At 40.9% G+C, this 16,978-nt stretch overlaps 1 protein-coding gene across 1 annotated transcript; it reads left to right on the forward strand.

Moving 5' to 3' along the window:
• The first annotated feature begins 200 nt into the window (after nt 1–200).
• Nucleotides 201–4,814, forward strand: LOC127358573 (kelch repeat and BTB domain-containing protein 11). Its single transcript, XM_051391736.1, has 2 exons — nt 201–573; nt 1,210–4,814. The coding sequence occupies exon 2, from the start codon at nt 1,311–1,313 to the stop codon at nt 3,231–3,233; it is 1,923 nt and encodes a 640-aa protein (XP_051247696.1). The 5' UTR covers nt 201–573; nt 1,210–1,310; the 3' UTR covers nt 3,234–4,814.
• Nucleotides 4,815–16,978: the final 12,164 nt, after the last annotated feature.

The raw sequence follows: 16,978 nt of genomic DNA on the forward strand, positions 1-16,978 counted from the left end.
GAGGGGGCGTGGTTTAGATCAATGATAACCGCCTCACTGTAGTCAACTGTAAGATACAAAAAAAAAAAAACATTCACAACAAAAATCACAGTGCTATCAGGGTCCGAGAGCGAGAGCCTCTGCTGTCCACGCGGGACGAGCTGCAGGCTGCTGGAGGGGTAAAAAGACACGGAACGTGCGCGGCAGTTCTCCCCCCCCCCCCCCCACCTCCTTCCTCCCTACCACTTCCACCGGAGGATATTACTTTGCGACGGCTGATCTGGAGAGGAGGTGCGACCTGAAGTGACTGATCGTCGCCCTCCGCCTCGCAGTCCGCCGCTGATCCCGGGCAGGTCTCCGCGGTGCAGGAGGAGCGGGGTGGAGCAGCAGCGGAGCGGGTCGAGAGAGAAAAGGTGAACGGATGGGATCGACCCGATGGGACTGTCGGTGAAGTGAAAGCCATCCAACGTGGGGGGAGCGCAACCCGGCTGGTTTCATCGGGATTGCGCCCGTTTTACGTAACTGAGCTTTCGTGGAGGGACCGGCAGGGAAACTGCTGGTACCGAGCTGTTCAATCACAGCGAGGAAACGCAGGTAGGTCACGTTGCTGTCAACGGACGCAAATCCTCATTGTGGATTGTAATAACGTTCAAATGAAGCGACGTTAAAAATACTTATATGTATCCTCGATTTGGCTGAACGTCGGATTTCTCATTGTCTGACACTATGCGTCAGACAAGAGTTTTGATACAATTACAAAAACGCCCTTTCCTTTCCCAGTCATAAGAGATTAATTCCCCCCCATCAGCGCAACACCATTTGCGCATGCGCTCTGAATATCTCCAGATTACCACAAAATAATGGACAGGCAGGCAGATTATTGCAGTAGGTCATGCAGTGTACAGACACAAGAAGCTGCATGTTGGGGCTGCTTCCATTTCTTTAGGCTTTAGATGTTGCACATAAAAACCTCCCACAGTGCTGCTGCAGCTGCTCTGACCCAACTGATGACACATTTATACAGGAGTGGATTACACAGCAGAGTTGGCAACGGCAGCCCAAAGTCATTTTTTCCTTTTTGAATTTCACGGTTTCCAAGCTGTTTGTTATTAGAGAAAGGGCGCCCCTTAGAGAATACAGAGGTATTTGCAGCCTTATAAGACTCGTTTTTTTCCCCCTCCTCTGTTGGACCTTGGTTAATTTCCCACCTTGTCCCCCCCCCCTATGTAGGTGAAGGGAGAGGAGTGCAGTCACAAGTTCGTCCATCTACTCTCCACCCACCCAGCATGATCGGCGAAGGCGCAGTCTCCCATCGCCAGTGAGTAGTCGAGATGAACGAGGGCCACAGGCAGGGAGGAGGGGCTATCACTGTGGAGGCTGATGTCATCCTCCATGCCGTGAACCCTGACCTTGTCACACCTCCGGACAAAAGTGGGAGTCTATGTCCAGGTTACGTCCAAGGGTTCCTGCAGGGCGAGCAGGATTTCAGCCCCCCTCCGGTGTTTGAGAAGGAATACCTGTTGGATGGAAGACTGATGGAGAACAACCACGTCGACCATCAGAAGGGTAACGGCTCGTACGTCCCGAGAGCTGATAAATTTCACCTCCCCAACAATAAGCCAGCTCCGGATCTCCCTCCTCACGCTGACTCCGCTGTGGCCAATCACATCGCTGGCATGCAGCAAAATTGTGCAAGAAGTGAAATCCACAATGGCGCCAGAGCTAAACTGTCTTACAGTGCAGATTCCTCCATATGCTCGCCTAACCAAGCCAAACAGGAAACTGATTGGTCAGTCCTAAAATCAGACCTCGAGCGCAGGGACAGCAGCCAGGAAGCTGAAAATACACAGTCTAAGAAAGAGCCCGATTTAGTCATCGAAGTCGGCGGGCAGACGATCAGCGCTCACAAGTCTGTCCTGGCAGAGAAGAGTGACTACTTCAAAGCACGTCTGTCACGAGACATCCTCAAAGTGAAGGGCTTGAGCTACAAAACTTTGTCTACGTTGATAGACTATGTTTACACTTCTCAGATGAATGTTTGCAAGGACAATGTAGTAGACGTCATCACGGGGGCTAAAATCCTCCAGATCCCCTGTGCCGTCCAGGCGGCCATGGACTCCATGTCCGCACAAATCACTGCAGAGAACTGCTACGAGATCCTGACCATTGCCAAAAAGCAGCGACTCAGTGAACTGAAAGAGACTGCCTACGGATTCATGAGCGACAACTTCCTCCAGATCCTCAAAGACCCCGCTGTTTACGGGCGCCTGACTGGATCTGAGCGGGATCTGATCCTGAAGAAGAGAATGGAGGGGAGGCAGACTCTGATGGTGGCAGAGATAAACGATGTGTTTGATCGCGTTGGGAGCCGGCCGCCGAGCCGGTGCGGGAGCCGGCCACAGAGCCCGCTGTCGGTTGGGTCTTTGGAGGAGAATCATATGATCTACTACTTTAACGAAACAGCAAATGACTGGAGACCTTTGACTGCGATGCCTGAGGACATAAACACTAAAGGGTGTGGGATCTGCACCATGTATAACTACCTGTTTGTGGCAGGGGGAATAAAGGGCTACGGGGAAAAGGGCAAAGTTTCAGACAAGGTCTTCTGTTACAACCCCATAACCAACCTTTGGACTGAGGTCAGACCTCTGATCCAAGCTCGTGCCCAGCTTAAGCTTGTGTCCATGGATGGCTACTTATACGCCATTGGAGGGGAATGTTTGTTTACAGTGGAAAAATATGACCCTCGCATGGACCGCTGGACCACAGTGGCCCCCTTGCCCAAGGGAGCCTTCGCAGTGGCCCATGAAGCCACAACCTGCAGCGGAGAGCTTTACGTTTCAGGAGGCTCCCTTTTCTACCGCCTTCTTAAGTATGACCTCAAGAGGGACGAGTGGCAGGAGTGCCCCTACAACAACAGCAGGAAGAAGTCCACAGACATGGTGGCCATGAAGAGCTTCATTTACCGCTTCGATGTCAACCGTGAGCAGGGGATCACCGTGTTCAAGTACAACACCATAGTGAAAATGTGGCACGATTGCGCATCGCAGAGGCTCGGAAGTCACTTACCATTCAGGTGTGCCGTTATCGGGAACTGCATCTACTGTGTGAACAAAAGCCAGACTCTTCAGTTTGTAGTGGAGGAGGAGAGCGCCTACTTTGTCGAGGAGCCGCTGAAAGCGCCTCTGGAGGCAAAAGGCGTTCTTTTTCCTTTTGTTCTCGCTTTGCCTGAAAAGCCTGAAAAGGTTACATAGTATGTGTGTGTGGGATCCAGAGTAACACAATAAATGTGTCATAGCAGAACTGGAATAAGCAGAAGACCTTATATACATCTTCAGTGTCAGCTTTCTCTCTCAGTGTCTCATTGCCTGCTTACAATGAATCTGTGTATTTGCATGGCAATGTAATGTGTCTGCAGGGTTAAGCCTTAAAAGGAAAATTTTTTGTTTTTGTGTTGAATGAATGCAACAATATTTGTACCCGACTGTAGATAATGACACAATGACAGTGACCGTAGGTTATTTTGTGCATTTTCTGTGTTCAGTTTGATTTGGTGCACTTTTGTAGTTAGAATAGATATTATTTAGAACATATTAACTAGTTGACCGGTGACTTTGGTAACAAAAACAAGTGTTTTGTTGGAAGTTGTATAAAAAAACAAACAATGGAAGCAGTTGTAGTGCGCTTTATGAACGATGCAACACAGGTTCTATGCAAATGAGACAGAATGTACAGGAGGGTCTGCTGTAATGCTGTGCTATTTGACAGCTACTATAATAGGAATTGTAATTCAGGGGATGTTTTCAGTCAAAGCAAATTCCGCATGTCAACTTGGTACCTCCATGAAACAAAACAACAAAAAAACAACATCAGAAATATTATACAAGAGGATTATTGTAAACCGAATATGAATAGAATGCTATTTTGCTCATAGTGTATACTCACAGTTCCTACATTTAGCACATTTGCCAAAGATAAATAAAAATTCTTGTCAGGCTAAAATAAATGCATCAAAACTGACCAAGACCTTCACATCTTTTGTGGATTAAGTTCCTTATAAAAAGTGTTCCTCTGACCTCACCAGTTGAGTTAAAAAAAAAACTAAAGCAATAGTTGTTTTTTTGTAAGAGGAAGGGCATCATGTTTGCTGCTACAGGCACTTTCTGGGAAGTTAAGGAGAAAGCGAGCCACTCACAATACACAAAGATGCATCTCTTATCTGTCTTTCCCTGTATGTGTTTGAGGAAACAGCAACGGACTCAGCTGCTAATAGGTTTCTTCACTGACTAGGGCCAGTCCATCCTTCAGGTCAATGGTTAAATCAGATGCTAGAGTGCTGCAGCATGGTCAGGCCATGACCCTGACTGCTTCCACATATACAATATCCTACTGTCATGACACTAACAAACCATGTCCTTCTTGCATCTGTGCACAGTAATATGCCAACTTTTGCTCTAAGTTCCCTTCTTTTAGACATTTCACAGTATTTGTTTGCTGCTGCAATAACACAGTGGGAGTTTTGTATGGAAGCTAATGCTGATATATTCTTGGAACAACTTGCTTTTTGATAATGTTTGTAGAAATGTCTCCAAGCATTCAACGTGACTAGGACAAAATGGATGTGGTTTTGATATTTTGCTGGCTGGCGTCTGTATTTTTGTGAAATTTTGTATGGATTGGGTAGTTTTGGATCTGCTGCTGTGATGGACAGTAAAGTAACGCAATGCTGGCTTCCTGTTCAAGGTATATGGAGTGGGCTAATGAATTAGCTGTTGGATAATGTATATCAGTCAGAACTAAGTGCTTCAAATAAAATATTTTGTGTCTGAAAATGATCTGGTTTTCTGAATATTTCTTTAGCATGATGGTGAAGTGCTGCAGGCTTTTGACTAGTCTGAAATATCTGGAGCAGCGCTGACATCTAGTGGACACTAACTGGAACAGCACCCTGTAAAACCGCTGGGCAAACATGAGCTCATGTCCAACAAAACTGTATTTACCTTGTTAATAAATGTGCAGTAATTATTGTAATATGCATCATACATACATCATGAGTCATGTACTTTGCATGTGAAGAAACTAAATGCTGATTGAAACCCTGTTATTTGGAATTTATTATGACTTATTGTCTTTTAATTATGTTTTATATCATAATTATGAGATGCTATGTCAAATCATTAGAATTATGAGATAGTATGACATAGTTATGACTTGAGAATACAGAAAACATCTCACAAAAATGACATATCAACATTATAAGACTATTTCTCAAACCTTCCTATTAATTATGGCATATTATCTCAGCGCGATGAGATAATTATAATATAATAAGTCATAATTGTGCGTAACATTCTCAGGTGTTATTAAAAAGTAAAAATAATGATCACAGAAAGTCTAAAAGTTTAACCAAAAGAAGTGGATGCCTTATAAGTCAGACCAAAACGTGTGTTTGTTTATTACAGCTCCCAGTAATTCAAGCAATAAGTAATGTGTTAATAATCCTTCCATCCTTGAATTTAAGAATTTAACTGCTCCAAATGTTCAGAAAACATCTTGATGCAATATGAAATTTGTATCACTGGAGGGCGATGTCTCCCTGATATATGAAAGGTATCAACTGCAGTAAAGCTTAAATAGATCAGAATTGCTTCCTGTTGCGTTGCATTAAGATTAATCTTTACTTTACAGACAGACAAAGACCAATATTTAAAACCTTTTGATTCCAGGTGTCAGGGTAACAAGTAGCAGGTGACATAGGTGATAGTACAGTACAGTTTACAGTACAGTAAACCACAATATGATAAAACATCCAAAAATAATATAATAGAACATCATAATAGACATGGCTACAGTATAATTAGCTGTATAATTGCTGTGTGAACAGCTATGTTTACTGTATATCTGTATTCAAAGTCAGAAACAGGCAGATGTGTTGACAGCTGTGTTGAACAAAGTTGTGTGTGTTGTAGATGGTTTTATTGCTAGAAGAACATGTGCAGGGACCAACTCTGTCCCTGCACTGAAAGGGTCAAATGTGAGAGAACTGTACAGCGGCCACTGTGGCCACAAGCTGAGACTTCAGGATAGTGGCACATTCAATTTCACAAGATTCTCTTGGGCCAGATGCTTTAAAGACATCATCATTGGTGACCTGGCTGAGAGCAAGTGGAATGGGACCACAACACACATTCTTCTATGGTGAGTTTACTTCTTGTTTATTGTGATAAAACCTAGCGTTAAAGTAGTACAGCCATGACTCAAAAAAAAAAGTTTGCTATCAGCATAAGCTACTGGTCATACCAGAACAAGTAAGGTTGTAGCAACAAAAACCCTGAGTGTACTGAAGTGAGTATGGGTGTCAATTATTCCTCATGAATTCAACTTTCTACTTGTAAGAGTCACTCTTCAGGTTTAAGTTTTTTAAATCTTTCATAGGCCTACTTGTAAAACTACAAAAGCAACAACAAAAGAACATTTAATTTACACTGATGCCTGTAATCATACATAGTACTATTGCCTCTTTATGAAATGTAACTCTCCAACATTGATGACTTGTCTTCCTTTCAGCTCACATCCCAGCTGAGGCTAATATACTGATAGTGCATCAATAAAACCTCACTCAGACTGAAAGCATCCAGATTTGAACCCAGACTGTTACAGTATGTGGACATCAGTAGAGTCTAGGCCTAATGTAAAGTGATTGTATTGTTTTCATGTAACAGACCACATTAAGTCAGAATCACATTGTTTGTTTGATGCAGTAAATATACAGTCCATTTGTCTTGGAGGAAGTGAACTGTTTCTCAACACATGATCCTTTGTACGTCCTTGTACACATATTCACTCATATGACCGACTTTCTACTTTGCTGCAGTGGAAACAATCTTTCTCTCTTGCTTTCATGTAGCTATTATTCTATTTTTTTTGGGCCATATTTTCTATTTGTTTATACTGTCCCTGTTGGCTCACGTCTTTGGGGGCAGACATATCAGCAAGTGCAAAGTAGTTCAACTTAATTGTAGTAGAAAGAGTTGTCTGCCAATAGCCCCATAAAGTTATCCACAACTGGTTTTAAAATCTAAAACCAATTTAAGTGAATACTGAGGTGAGGGTCTGTTTCTTCTGCCACAGACAGAAGCAGGCGTTATGGGACACAAAACATGTGGCCGACATTTACTGAACAATGAGGTAAAAGTTGGATGCATGTTAAAAATTGTGTTGTATTTTTCTAAAATCTACAGTACAAACCCTTTTAATAAAAAGCCTTTTTTTTCAACACGGTACATCATAACATAATTTCAAACCTGCCCTCGTTTAGTGGTGATTAACAGTAATTAAATTAAAAAATATGCTCCTTATGGTGCCTGACATTTACATTAGACCATTCACATCACATCAACTGTAACATTTTACAAGGACTAGAAAGCTTTAAAAATGTGACCTTGTTATGCCTCTGCAGGGATGCCATCACCGGAGAATTACATGACCCCGGTGACCTGAACAAAAACGTGCACTTTCATTGAGAAATGGCAAGTATGGTGTAAACACCCTCATTCATTTGTTTATGGTGCTTAGCATTAAAATGTACTGTAACTTCTAGGTAATCCACAGATCTCACTGTGAACAGTTTTTATTGGATAGTGTACACCGATCAGCCATAACATTATAACCTCCTGGGCACTCTGGTGGTATTAATGTAGCTGTTTAGTGGTTTACCTGCCCAGATATCACATGTAAGTCACATGTAACACTAAACATCCACTCCATTTTTATTGAAAGTTTCAACAAAAACTTGCAGGGTTGAGCAGACATATTCCACATTGTTATAAAATATACACCAATGTAGTATTGTATAAAAATAAAAACCCTGTAAAAAATAAAAACCTATGGCCCCAACCCCCCATTCCCCACCCCCTTGATTATCTTGAATAGACATAAGGCACAATGTCTACAAATGAGAAATAAAATTAAAGTTATAGCTGTTTCCATGAAGTCAGATGTTATTTACACTGTTTTTTTAATATGTATATATCACTGTCAAATAAAAAACAAAGCATGCTCTATATCTCATATATTGGCATATCCACCTACTCCATGTGTATAAAGTAACAGTAATTACATTCATCATCCAATATTTATTCCAGCCCACTTTGCATTATTGTATTCTTTTTGATTACAACTCACAGAAACAGTTGTATGTTGCTGTTCATTGTTGCTTTTATATACAGATACATAGCCTATACTTTTTATATACATTCATATACATTTTCTCCTACCTGTATTTGTATAATATTTAAATGTTTATGTTTACCTTTGTTCAGCTTTGATGTCCTTGTTCTCAGCTGTATGTCTATTAGAGAGCAATGAAAAACCTTGTATTGTCAGGACCGGTGACCAGAACTCAAACGCAGACCAGAGTTGAAGTTTAAATAAAGGTGAATTTATTGAAATTGCACAAACAGAACGTGGTTTGAGTGGCTGGAGATTCAGATGAGTCAGAGAGTGGGAATGGGGTCCGGGCTCCAGTGCTCTAGGTCTTGCAGTGCTGGCAGGCAGAACTGGGTCCAGGTGGAGGGCGAGATGGTCTGAGGTGAGACAGGGGGAAAAAAGCAAGTTACCAACAGGTAATTCACAAGAGTGCAAGTTCAGGTTGGCTGGCGTGTTCTCATACAAGCTGATTCAACGATCCGGTGGGGACTGGAAGGTCAGCCTGGCTTATAAAGGTGAGTTGATAGTTGGATGAGGAACAGGTGTGCTGAGTGGTGTGATGAGCCACAGGTGTGAAGGCAGGCACTCCAGCAACCACGCCCACCAGTGGCTTCCAGAGCAGGTGGGAGAGAGCAAAACACAGAGACGGACACCAAAAGGGAGAAAAAACACACAAACTACATTCACACACATACCATGAAGGAGGCCAGGGTCACGGCCAGCGGGCCGTGACATGAATGTGTACACATAAACATATATATACATAATAGCCTGCAGCTGATTCTGATTTAATCGTTTATTTAGGTCCTAATCTATTAACAGCCTGAAAATGTACCATAAATTGAATACTTGCTTCACGAAGAAACTGTTTTCTGGAGTTATTGGATTGAATTGGTTGTTGTTGTTTTTTGTCTCCACTGTGTGTACTTCTCATTACGTTCACCCTTTCGACACTGGAGGGCAGTAAGAGCATGATGTAAAGAATGGACATGTCACAGCTGCACCCTTTTCCATCTATGCTCCTACATGAGTGAACAGTTATCACATATACACTGGAATGTATACTGCCATACACCAAACAGGCATGGGTCATATCTGGCCCCCATGCAGGTTGAGTTGTGGCCAGATTGGGCTGTGCTTATGGGTCGAAAGATAGTGTATGACCCTGTCAAAGAAAATGAAACACTCAAAATGACCTCATAAAACTGTAAGTTTTAGTTCTGCTAAGCTATATTACTGAAGCCAGTTTACCAAACAATGTAGCAAAGTCAAGGTGTTCTAGTGTCAGCTATTATATCCAGTCTACATTTATTTTGTTTGCTAAACCATTATTATTTATTTTCTCATTAAAAGTATAAATGTACATTTCTTTCAGGTTTTTTTTATATTATGACTGTCAGCCGTGGACTCAGAAGTAGATTAGGTTTAAATTAAAATGAAATAATGCAATATAATTAATGATGTCTATTAGGTAGGGGACACTTATTTCAATATCTTCATATTACTTAAAATGCAGCAGGTCTAGATGAGGAAGAAAGAAACTATCACGCCTATAATTGGCAATTAGTAATTGCCCTCATGGGTTGTCACAACAATGCACTCAACATGAAACCAAAACTCAAGTACCCTCTGCCTGTTGCCATGGAGCTAGGATGATTGGCAGCCCCCTGACGGTCGAACCCGTGCATCTGATTATGAAGTTAATCTGCCCGTGCACGATATTGGAGGAGCTGCTTAATTATTTAGCATTAGCTAACTAAGTAAGTATTTCACCGGTTTCCAACCTACTTATATATCTTTAAACGGACACAGAGAACATCAGAAACCATACTGAAATGCTATGTACACTCTTTTTGAGACTGTTGACACAAGCTAATTTCACAGCCGGCCTGCCTGTTGGAAAGCTTGGTGGCTAGTGTACACCTGAGTCATCTTCAGTCTCAGAGGAACCTGGATATAATGTTACAGTTCTGGGGGGAAAAAAAGAGATAACTGTTACATGGCAAATATTAGGTTAATTTAGCTAAAATATGCTAACTGTAGGGCTGTCTGATAAATATTAAAGCTAGCTTGGTGTTCAAAAAGCATAAATGTGACATGTAAGCTTTAACTTGTTTGAATGTAAGATAACACCAAGGTTGCGGCTAAGATGTAGCTATATGCCACGGTTTATCTTTGTTACAAGTGGACAAAATGCTACTTATATTATATACAGTGTGTCACAGCTTAGTTATGTGTGGAAAATGGGCATTTAATTGGCTGCTTCTTTCAAAATGTGTTAGTTTAGGTTAGCTAGAGTCAAACTGAGATGAGAAGTTTAAATTATCTTTGGCATTTTTCTCCCATTGACCTGGTTAGGTAAAGCGCTGAATGCACTCATCGCAACCTGCAACACACAAAGTAAACAGTAATGGGGGTGTTCTCATACATCTTGGATGTGGTGGGACCATACATGCAGTTCACTTACTTAATTTGTTGTCTTTTCTTAAATAATAATAAACTATTACCTTACCTAAATAATTACCTGCTGCATAAAAGTTTCAAGTTGGAACTCCTAATTTAGGCCAGGGACTCTAATTGGTCATTATGACTTACCATTTAAGTGTTTCACTCGTCTTTTTACAATGCCTGCAGGAGGTGTGAAGTTGGAACTATGATGATCTGGTCTCCAAATTGACACATGAAATGTGATTCATTCTTAGAGAACCTTCTGGAGGTGACTGAGTTTGAGATGTAAGAATTGGGCAATGTGATCTGGTATCCGGTATGTGCAGCGAGCCGAGGGAATGCATTTCAGCACCAAGATTTTGTCTGATGGGGCACCCTTCGAGGTAAGCAACTAGCCCCATGCTACAGTCGTCTTTAGTTGTCTTACGGAATACTAATTATGTTTGCATAATTGGTTTTAGTCATTTAAATGGGGAGCTTGTTAAATCTTTTCCCCCTGTTTTCACCTACAGCTAAATTTAGCTAACAAGGTCTGTCTGAATCTAAACTGCTTTGTTCAAAGAACGAGGCATTAGTGGTTTAGACTTCAGAGTGCAGTGTCAATTGATCTTACATCTTGAAAGAATAAAGATAAAATTTGAAATGACTTAAAACCGCTTATGTGATAAGCTGTTGGGAATGTTTTTGTGCTCTACTGCTGAATAGCTTTGAGCAGCCTCTTTTCGTGTAATGGCAAAGAGATGTAAAAAATGTGACATTTTGTTTTAATTTCCAGTTGATTATCTGTGATTATGTACTAAAACAGCAAACTTGCACCCCTTTAAAGAGACAGAGTGAAAACGTAAAAGGCTGGAAATTAGAATCACCAGAAAAAAGTATGGCCTGGGGAAAAGCATCATGTAATGTGCTTTTCCGCATCCACCCCGCACTCTCTCATTTTTGCCATTTGAATATACACAGAATTATTTACACCTTCAAGGCAACTCGACTGAACTGCACATCAGTCAATTAGTAAATCAGAAATTTTCTGTGATTCCAGTTTAGCGTGGAGTCCTTGGCTCCCTCTGGTCCCCCCCTTTTAGTCTCCCATCCTGACAGTGACAAATTACTCCTCTGCTTGGCGAGATTGAAAATTAAAAGCATTTAAAGTTGCTCATGCATTTATGCTAATGAGAAATTCAGATATGATTTGCATGCGAAAGAGGCTAGTCTGAGAACTCATCATTGCCCCCACCAACTCCAGCCCTGTATTTCTTCAGGCTCTGTTTTTTTCTTTATATGTGAGCGAAGAAGAAAATGTGTGTAAATACTCTCAAAATGTGACATTTTATATGGCTGCATTTCATTGCATATAACAAATAGTATAATTGCCTCTAAGAGAGTCCTTTGTACAGTATTTATGAAGCAGCCTACCGTTGGTGCCCCCCTATAGCCACTCAGTCAAATTGGGTCATTGTGTCTGGCGTTGTCACATCACACCACAGGAGGAAACACTACAAACATAATGACATTGTGCAGTTCCTGCTCACACTGTCCCTTGTTGGCATTCAGATAGGGACAATTAAATACAGGATGTACTTACTAGTATAACATTGGCAAGGCAAGGTTTGAATTATGAACATTATTCTGTGGGCATAAGCCCACAAGTCTAAAGTCTAATATTAAAATGTTTGTTCAGATGAAAAAGGCTTTGTTTTGTGATAAACATGTGCAGAACACTTTGGAGCTGGAGGATTAAAACTCTGGGCTGATTTGTTTTGCCAGTAAGCTCCATCCACGTCTTCCTCTCAAAATATCAAAGCACACTCTTCTTTGAATTTGTTTGTTCCACAGTTACTAAATGATTGTAACCTTGGAAACAGGATGCATTAATGAAGGTAGAAAATGAAATGGGACTTTAATTTGTTTCAGTGTTCATAGCTGAGGTGAAATGGATTAGCTTTGATTGAGGTGTGAGATGAAGAAGGAAAGTGCTGACATGACACTTGTATTTGTCATCATGTCATTTCAAGGAGGATGCTGCAGCAATTATGAATATGGGTACACAGCAATTAAAAGCGGTAGTATTCATTAATAATTTTTATATTAATTTTTCAGTGGCCGCTTAAATGATTGCCACTGCACACTGGCTTTCCAATTATGCTGCTTAATTAGAAATGTCAATATTAAGAAATAATTAAACTTGGGAATACATTAAGGTTGTCAGAAATACTTAAAAAGTTATGACCATCACTCAAATTATGTTTTCTTTAATATGTTTTGCAATGATTTGTAAATTAAAGATGAGCGTTTGATCAATGTGTGTGGCAAACTGAACTGGATCGTTAGTAAGTTACATGATTATGTGTTTTTAGAAACACTCTCACAGCGAGCATCCATGTAAAGAATGCAGCCTTATTAAAGTAAAGCGTGAGAAGCTGCTTCCCTATATACCCTTTAACTCCTGTGCTTTAACACCTGTCCCTTTTTAGAGCAGTTCCTGGACAATAGCTAAAGGTCACGGACGAGATGGCGGAAGGATCCACGAGGTTACTAAATCACAGGTACTGTTGACTTTTGTAAATTTGACATTAGCCTGTGGATTCAGCACCGGTAAAAGTTATCATTTTACTTCCAATTGTATTGCATGAGAATGAAGATAAAGTTTAATGGTGTGCAAGATATGTATCTCTGTTTAAAACATTTATGTACTTTTAAATTGAGATATATGCTATTATTATTACTATTATGATATTAGGCTTGTTTAAATGGCAATTTAGACCTGAACAGTTACAGTGTTGATACAGGCGTGTTTAATAATCACCTGCAGTTAGTCAGGTAAATCATAACCAAGTAATTATCTTTTTTTATTCAATGACACAGTTTCATTTCTATATTTAATTAGTATACACTACGTGTGTATGTTAATTGAAACAGTTGAAAATCCACAATAAATAGTCTGTTATTCAATCAGATACTTTCATATACATTTTAAATATGTGTACTTTTTGCACTCTCTCTCCCCTGCCTTTCCTGTCCATCTCTCTTGCTGTCGCTGTCTAAAGAAGCATAAAATGACAAAATAATATTGTAAAAAAAAGAAGATAAAAGTCAGACATGCTTCAACCAAATGATATTGTCTGGTCATAAACTTATGCTAATAACATATTTCTAAAAAGCTTTTTTTTACACTGTAGCTCTAACTCAGGTTGTACTGACATTGTGTCCCACTCAATGCCTGCAGAGTTGTTCTGTTTGTCTCTTAATATTAAAAGCATCAAGAGTCTCGACTGATGAACCAATTGTGAACTGCCTTTGATCATAAGAATAAGTTTTCATTTCAATATAGATATCACAGGTAGCTGCATATTGATACTAGTAGATTTAGGGCAGACTAATAATCAAGTAGAGCCATCACCTGTTGACTGCAACGGAAGCTGACTGAAAGAAAGACTTGAAAGCATTTGTACCTCAAAGCAATGGCAGCCTCTAATGATAGGATCGGTTTTGGCACAGCACGTTGGCCATGTTTCCCTCAAAGCCTTGTGTGACAGCTCTTTAATTGGACTGCTCCATTCCCTCAGTGCTGTAAAATGTTAGTAGCCAGTTTTGCTTGGCTGTTATGGTATAATTATTCCACAATATACTGTAATAAAATCAAGCAAGACAAAGTTGATCTCAAGGAATTCTGTATGTCTATTTATGAATACAGGCAATTTCATGTTCATTTGGACCTTGATATCCCTCTCTTAGACTTACTGAATCATTTCTCCCTCTAATCAAGTGCTAACTGAGCGCTCATGCATGTAAGAGAATGAGGAACTCAGACTCCTTGGTGTTACAGTTAAAGCAATGTTTTGTGCCTCCATCAGAGGATAATTACTAAAACCATGTCCAATTACCTTTGTGTGTTGTTGTAGTTCTTCAAGTCAATAGCAAAAAGCATTTTGCAGTAGTTGTGAGAATATAATCTCATCATCATCCAGCCTGTGTAAATAATATGTGCAAATGGAGCTCCATGGAAGGTTGTATCCTTGACCTTTTATACTGTTGACATCGCTCTGTTTGTCTCTTACTTGTTGCTCTTGTTTCCCCCCGCTGAACGGAAAGAATAAAAAGACCCCTGTGAACCCAAGCCTATATCAGTCAGATGAGAGAAAATTGTGTGTGTGTGTGTATGTGTGTGTGTGTGTGTGTCCTCTAGCCTGCGGCTGCAGATTAGCCATGAGAGCCAGAGGATCGCCCCCGCTCTCTGACAAATGAGAAAAGCCACAGTGGCCCTGGCCAAAGTGACAGGCCAAATGGAAGCAATTCCTCCCGAGGCGGGGGAGAGCAGCTGTGACCAGGGCCTGCTATGCCACTCTAGACAGGACCCTATGTGTGTGTGTGAGTGTGTGTTTCTGTGTATTGGTTGTAGGGACTTAACCCACAAGACAATTGGCATTTCTCTCCTGGCGGCCACCATGAAACGGTGTGTGTCGTTGACCTATGGGAAACCCTATCAGTCGCAGATGACCATGCACCTTTACCTGGGGGTGGGTTCGCATGTGTGTTTGTTTTACCCTGCTCTGTTGTGCCCTGTGCTCTACGGGATGTATTTTTGTGCATTGTTGGTCATTGCTGGTGTTTTGGATGTTTGACTTTTTACATATTAATTTGTGCCACGGTAATGGACTAAGAACCTGCAAGGGGTTGTGGGATCATTCCCTTTTAAAGGGCAGTGCCAAGGTACGTCAACCCAGCCTCCCTTCAGAGCCCTGTGGATGCGCGAGTAATTAACACTGAGCCCTGATGGATTAAATACTACCCTGCTGAGATCGACTCTGTCTGCTGCCGTTGGCATAGTGACCTGCTAGCAACAAGACACTTTCAGGGGCAAGAATGGCAAGAGTGGCAAAGAGAGGGATATGAACAACAAGGATGGAAAGAAATGTGGAGGGTGTTTATCAGTCTCAAACCATTTAAATAAACAGGACTGGTGGACATAAGGCGTTTGAGGGAATGGGCCTAAAAAATGAGGATTAGAAGATGGATGGCTCAGGGTTGGAGGCTATTCCCACCAGTGTGTTGTATTCTGCCTCCAGTTCAGTCAGGCTATCTGTCAAGAGATATAGCCAAATGTGCGTCTACGCAATGTCTTTCCTCCTTGTCTTTAAATCTCTCTGTTCTCCCCTCGCTCTCTCTCTCTCCTATCACCCAGGGCCAACTGGATCAGGCTTCACTTCGACACAGCCATCATAATTACTCCATGCCGGAAGAATCAATTACTGCTAAGCACCATTATTTCCAGAATGGAGCAAAACATTAAAGTTTAAAAATTCCGAATTATTAAAAAGTCATGCTCTCAGGGACACATACAGAATATTTACTGTTAACAAATAACTTAATAACTTCACTCCGAATTATTAATTCATGGCTCACATTGGCTCGGCAAGACTTGTCTCATGGTTAATTTCTCTTCCTTTATACATTGTTAAATATGCATCACTTCTTGACTATTCTATATGAGCACTTTGCAAATCTGTCAGAGCTTTGTGACTATTAGAAAATCTTAGCTGCAGTTTTGTCTGTTGACAAACTGATTTAAATATTCTAGTCTAAATTAATTCTTTGTTTCTAGCTAGAGAAATGGATGCAGTTTCTTCTGTGTGTTGTGGGTTAGCTGGCATAGCTTGATACAGTAGATCACTTTTACTTTGTTATTTAAGAAAAAGGTCTTTAAGTCAGCCTCGTTTGAGCTAATAAGGTGGTTCTGATTGAAGCAACTAACAATCCAGCAATCATGGGTCATGTTTTTGATGGATTTTTTTTCTGTTTGAAGGTGAAATTATAAACTGCCTAATCAGTCATGGCACTTGAATTTGAAGTAGAGAATGATTGTCTTAAACCAAAGGTAGAAAACCTTGAAAGCTTATCTTTGGACATTACACTTGGTTCATGAGCCATGATCAGCCCGGCTACAGGTAATGTAACTGGAAAGAGTTTTGAATCAAATAGCTGTTGTGGCCAATCCACAGAAGAATCTACAGTCATTACCTCAGGGTATGCGCAAAATGACAGGGGGGTTTATTTCCTTATTGGCGTTTTATTCTCCGTTCAAGTTGTTAGGCTTCCACGAGATTAATGTTATTGCCAATCTGTTCTAATAGCCATTGCAACAAGCAGCAAACATTTTCTAATATAGGTTACACATACAGTAGCCCATGAAATGCAAATGTTACAGGGGGTAAGAATGGAATTTAATGGGCTGGGGGAAGAGTGAGAATAAGTAAAGCGTAGGTGCTTGCTCTTTTAGCCCCTCCAGCTGAGTGAATCAAAAACAATGTGGCAGAACCTGAAATAGTTCGCAGCTTAGAAAAAAGTC

The sequence above is a fragment of the Dicentrarchus labrax genome, unplaced genomic scaffold (assembly GCF_905237075.1).
Source record: "Dicentrarchus labrax unplaced genomic scaffold, dlabrax2021, whole genome shotgun sequence".
NCBI classification, from domain to species: domain Eukaryota; kingdom Metazoa; phylum Chordata; class Actinopteri; family Moronidae; genus Dicentrarchus; species Dicentrarchus labrax.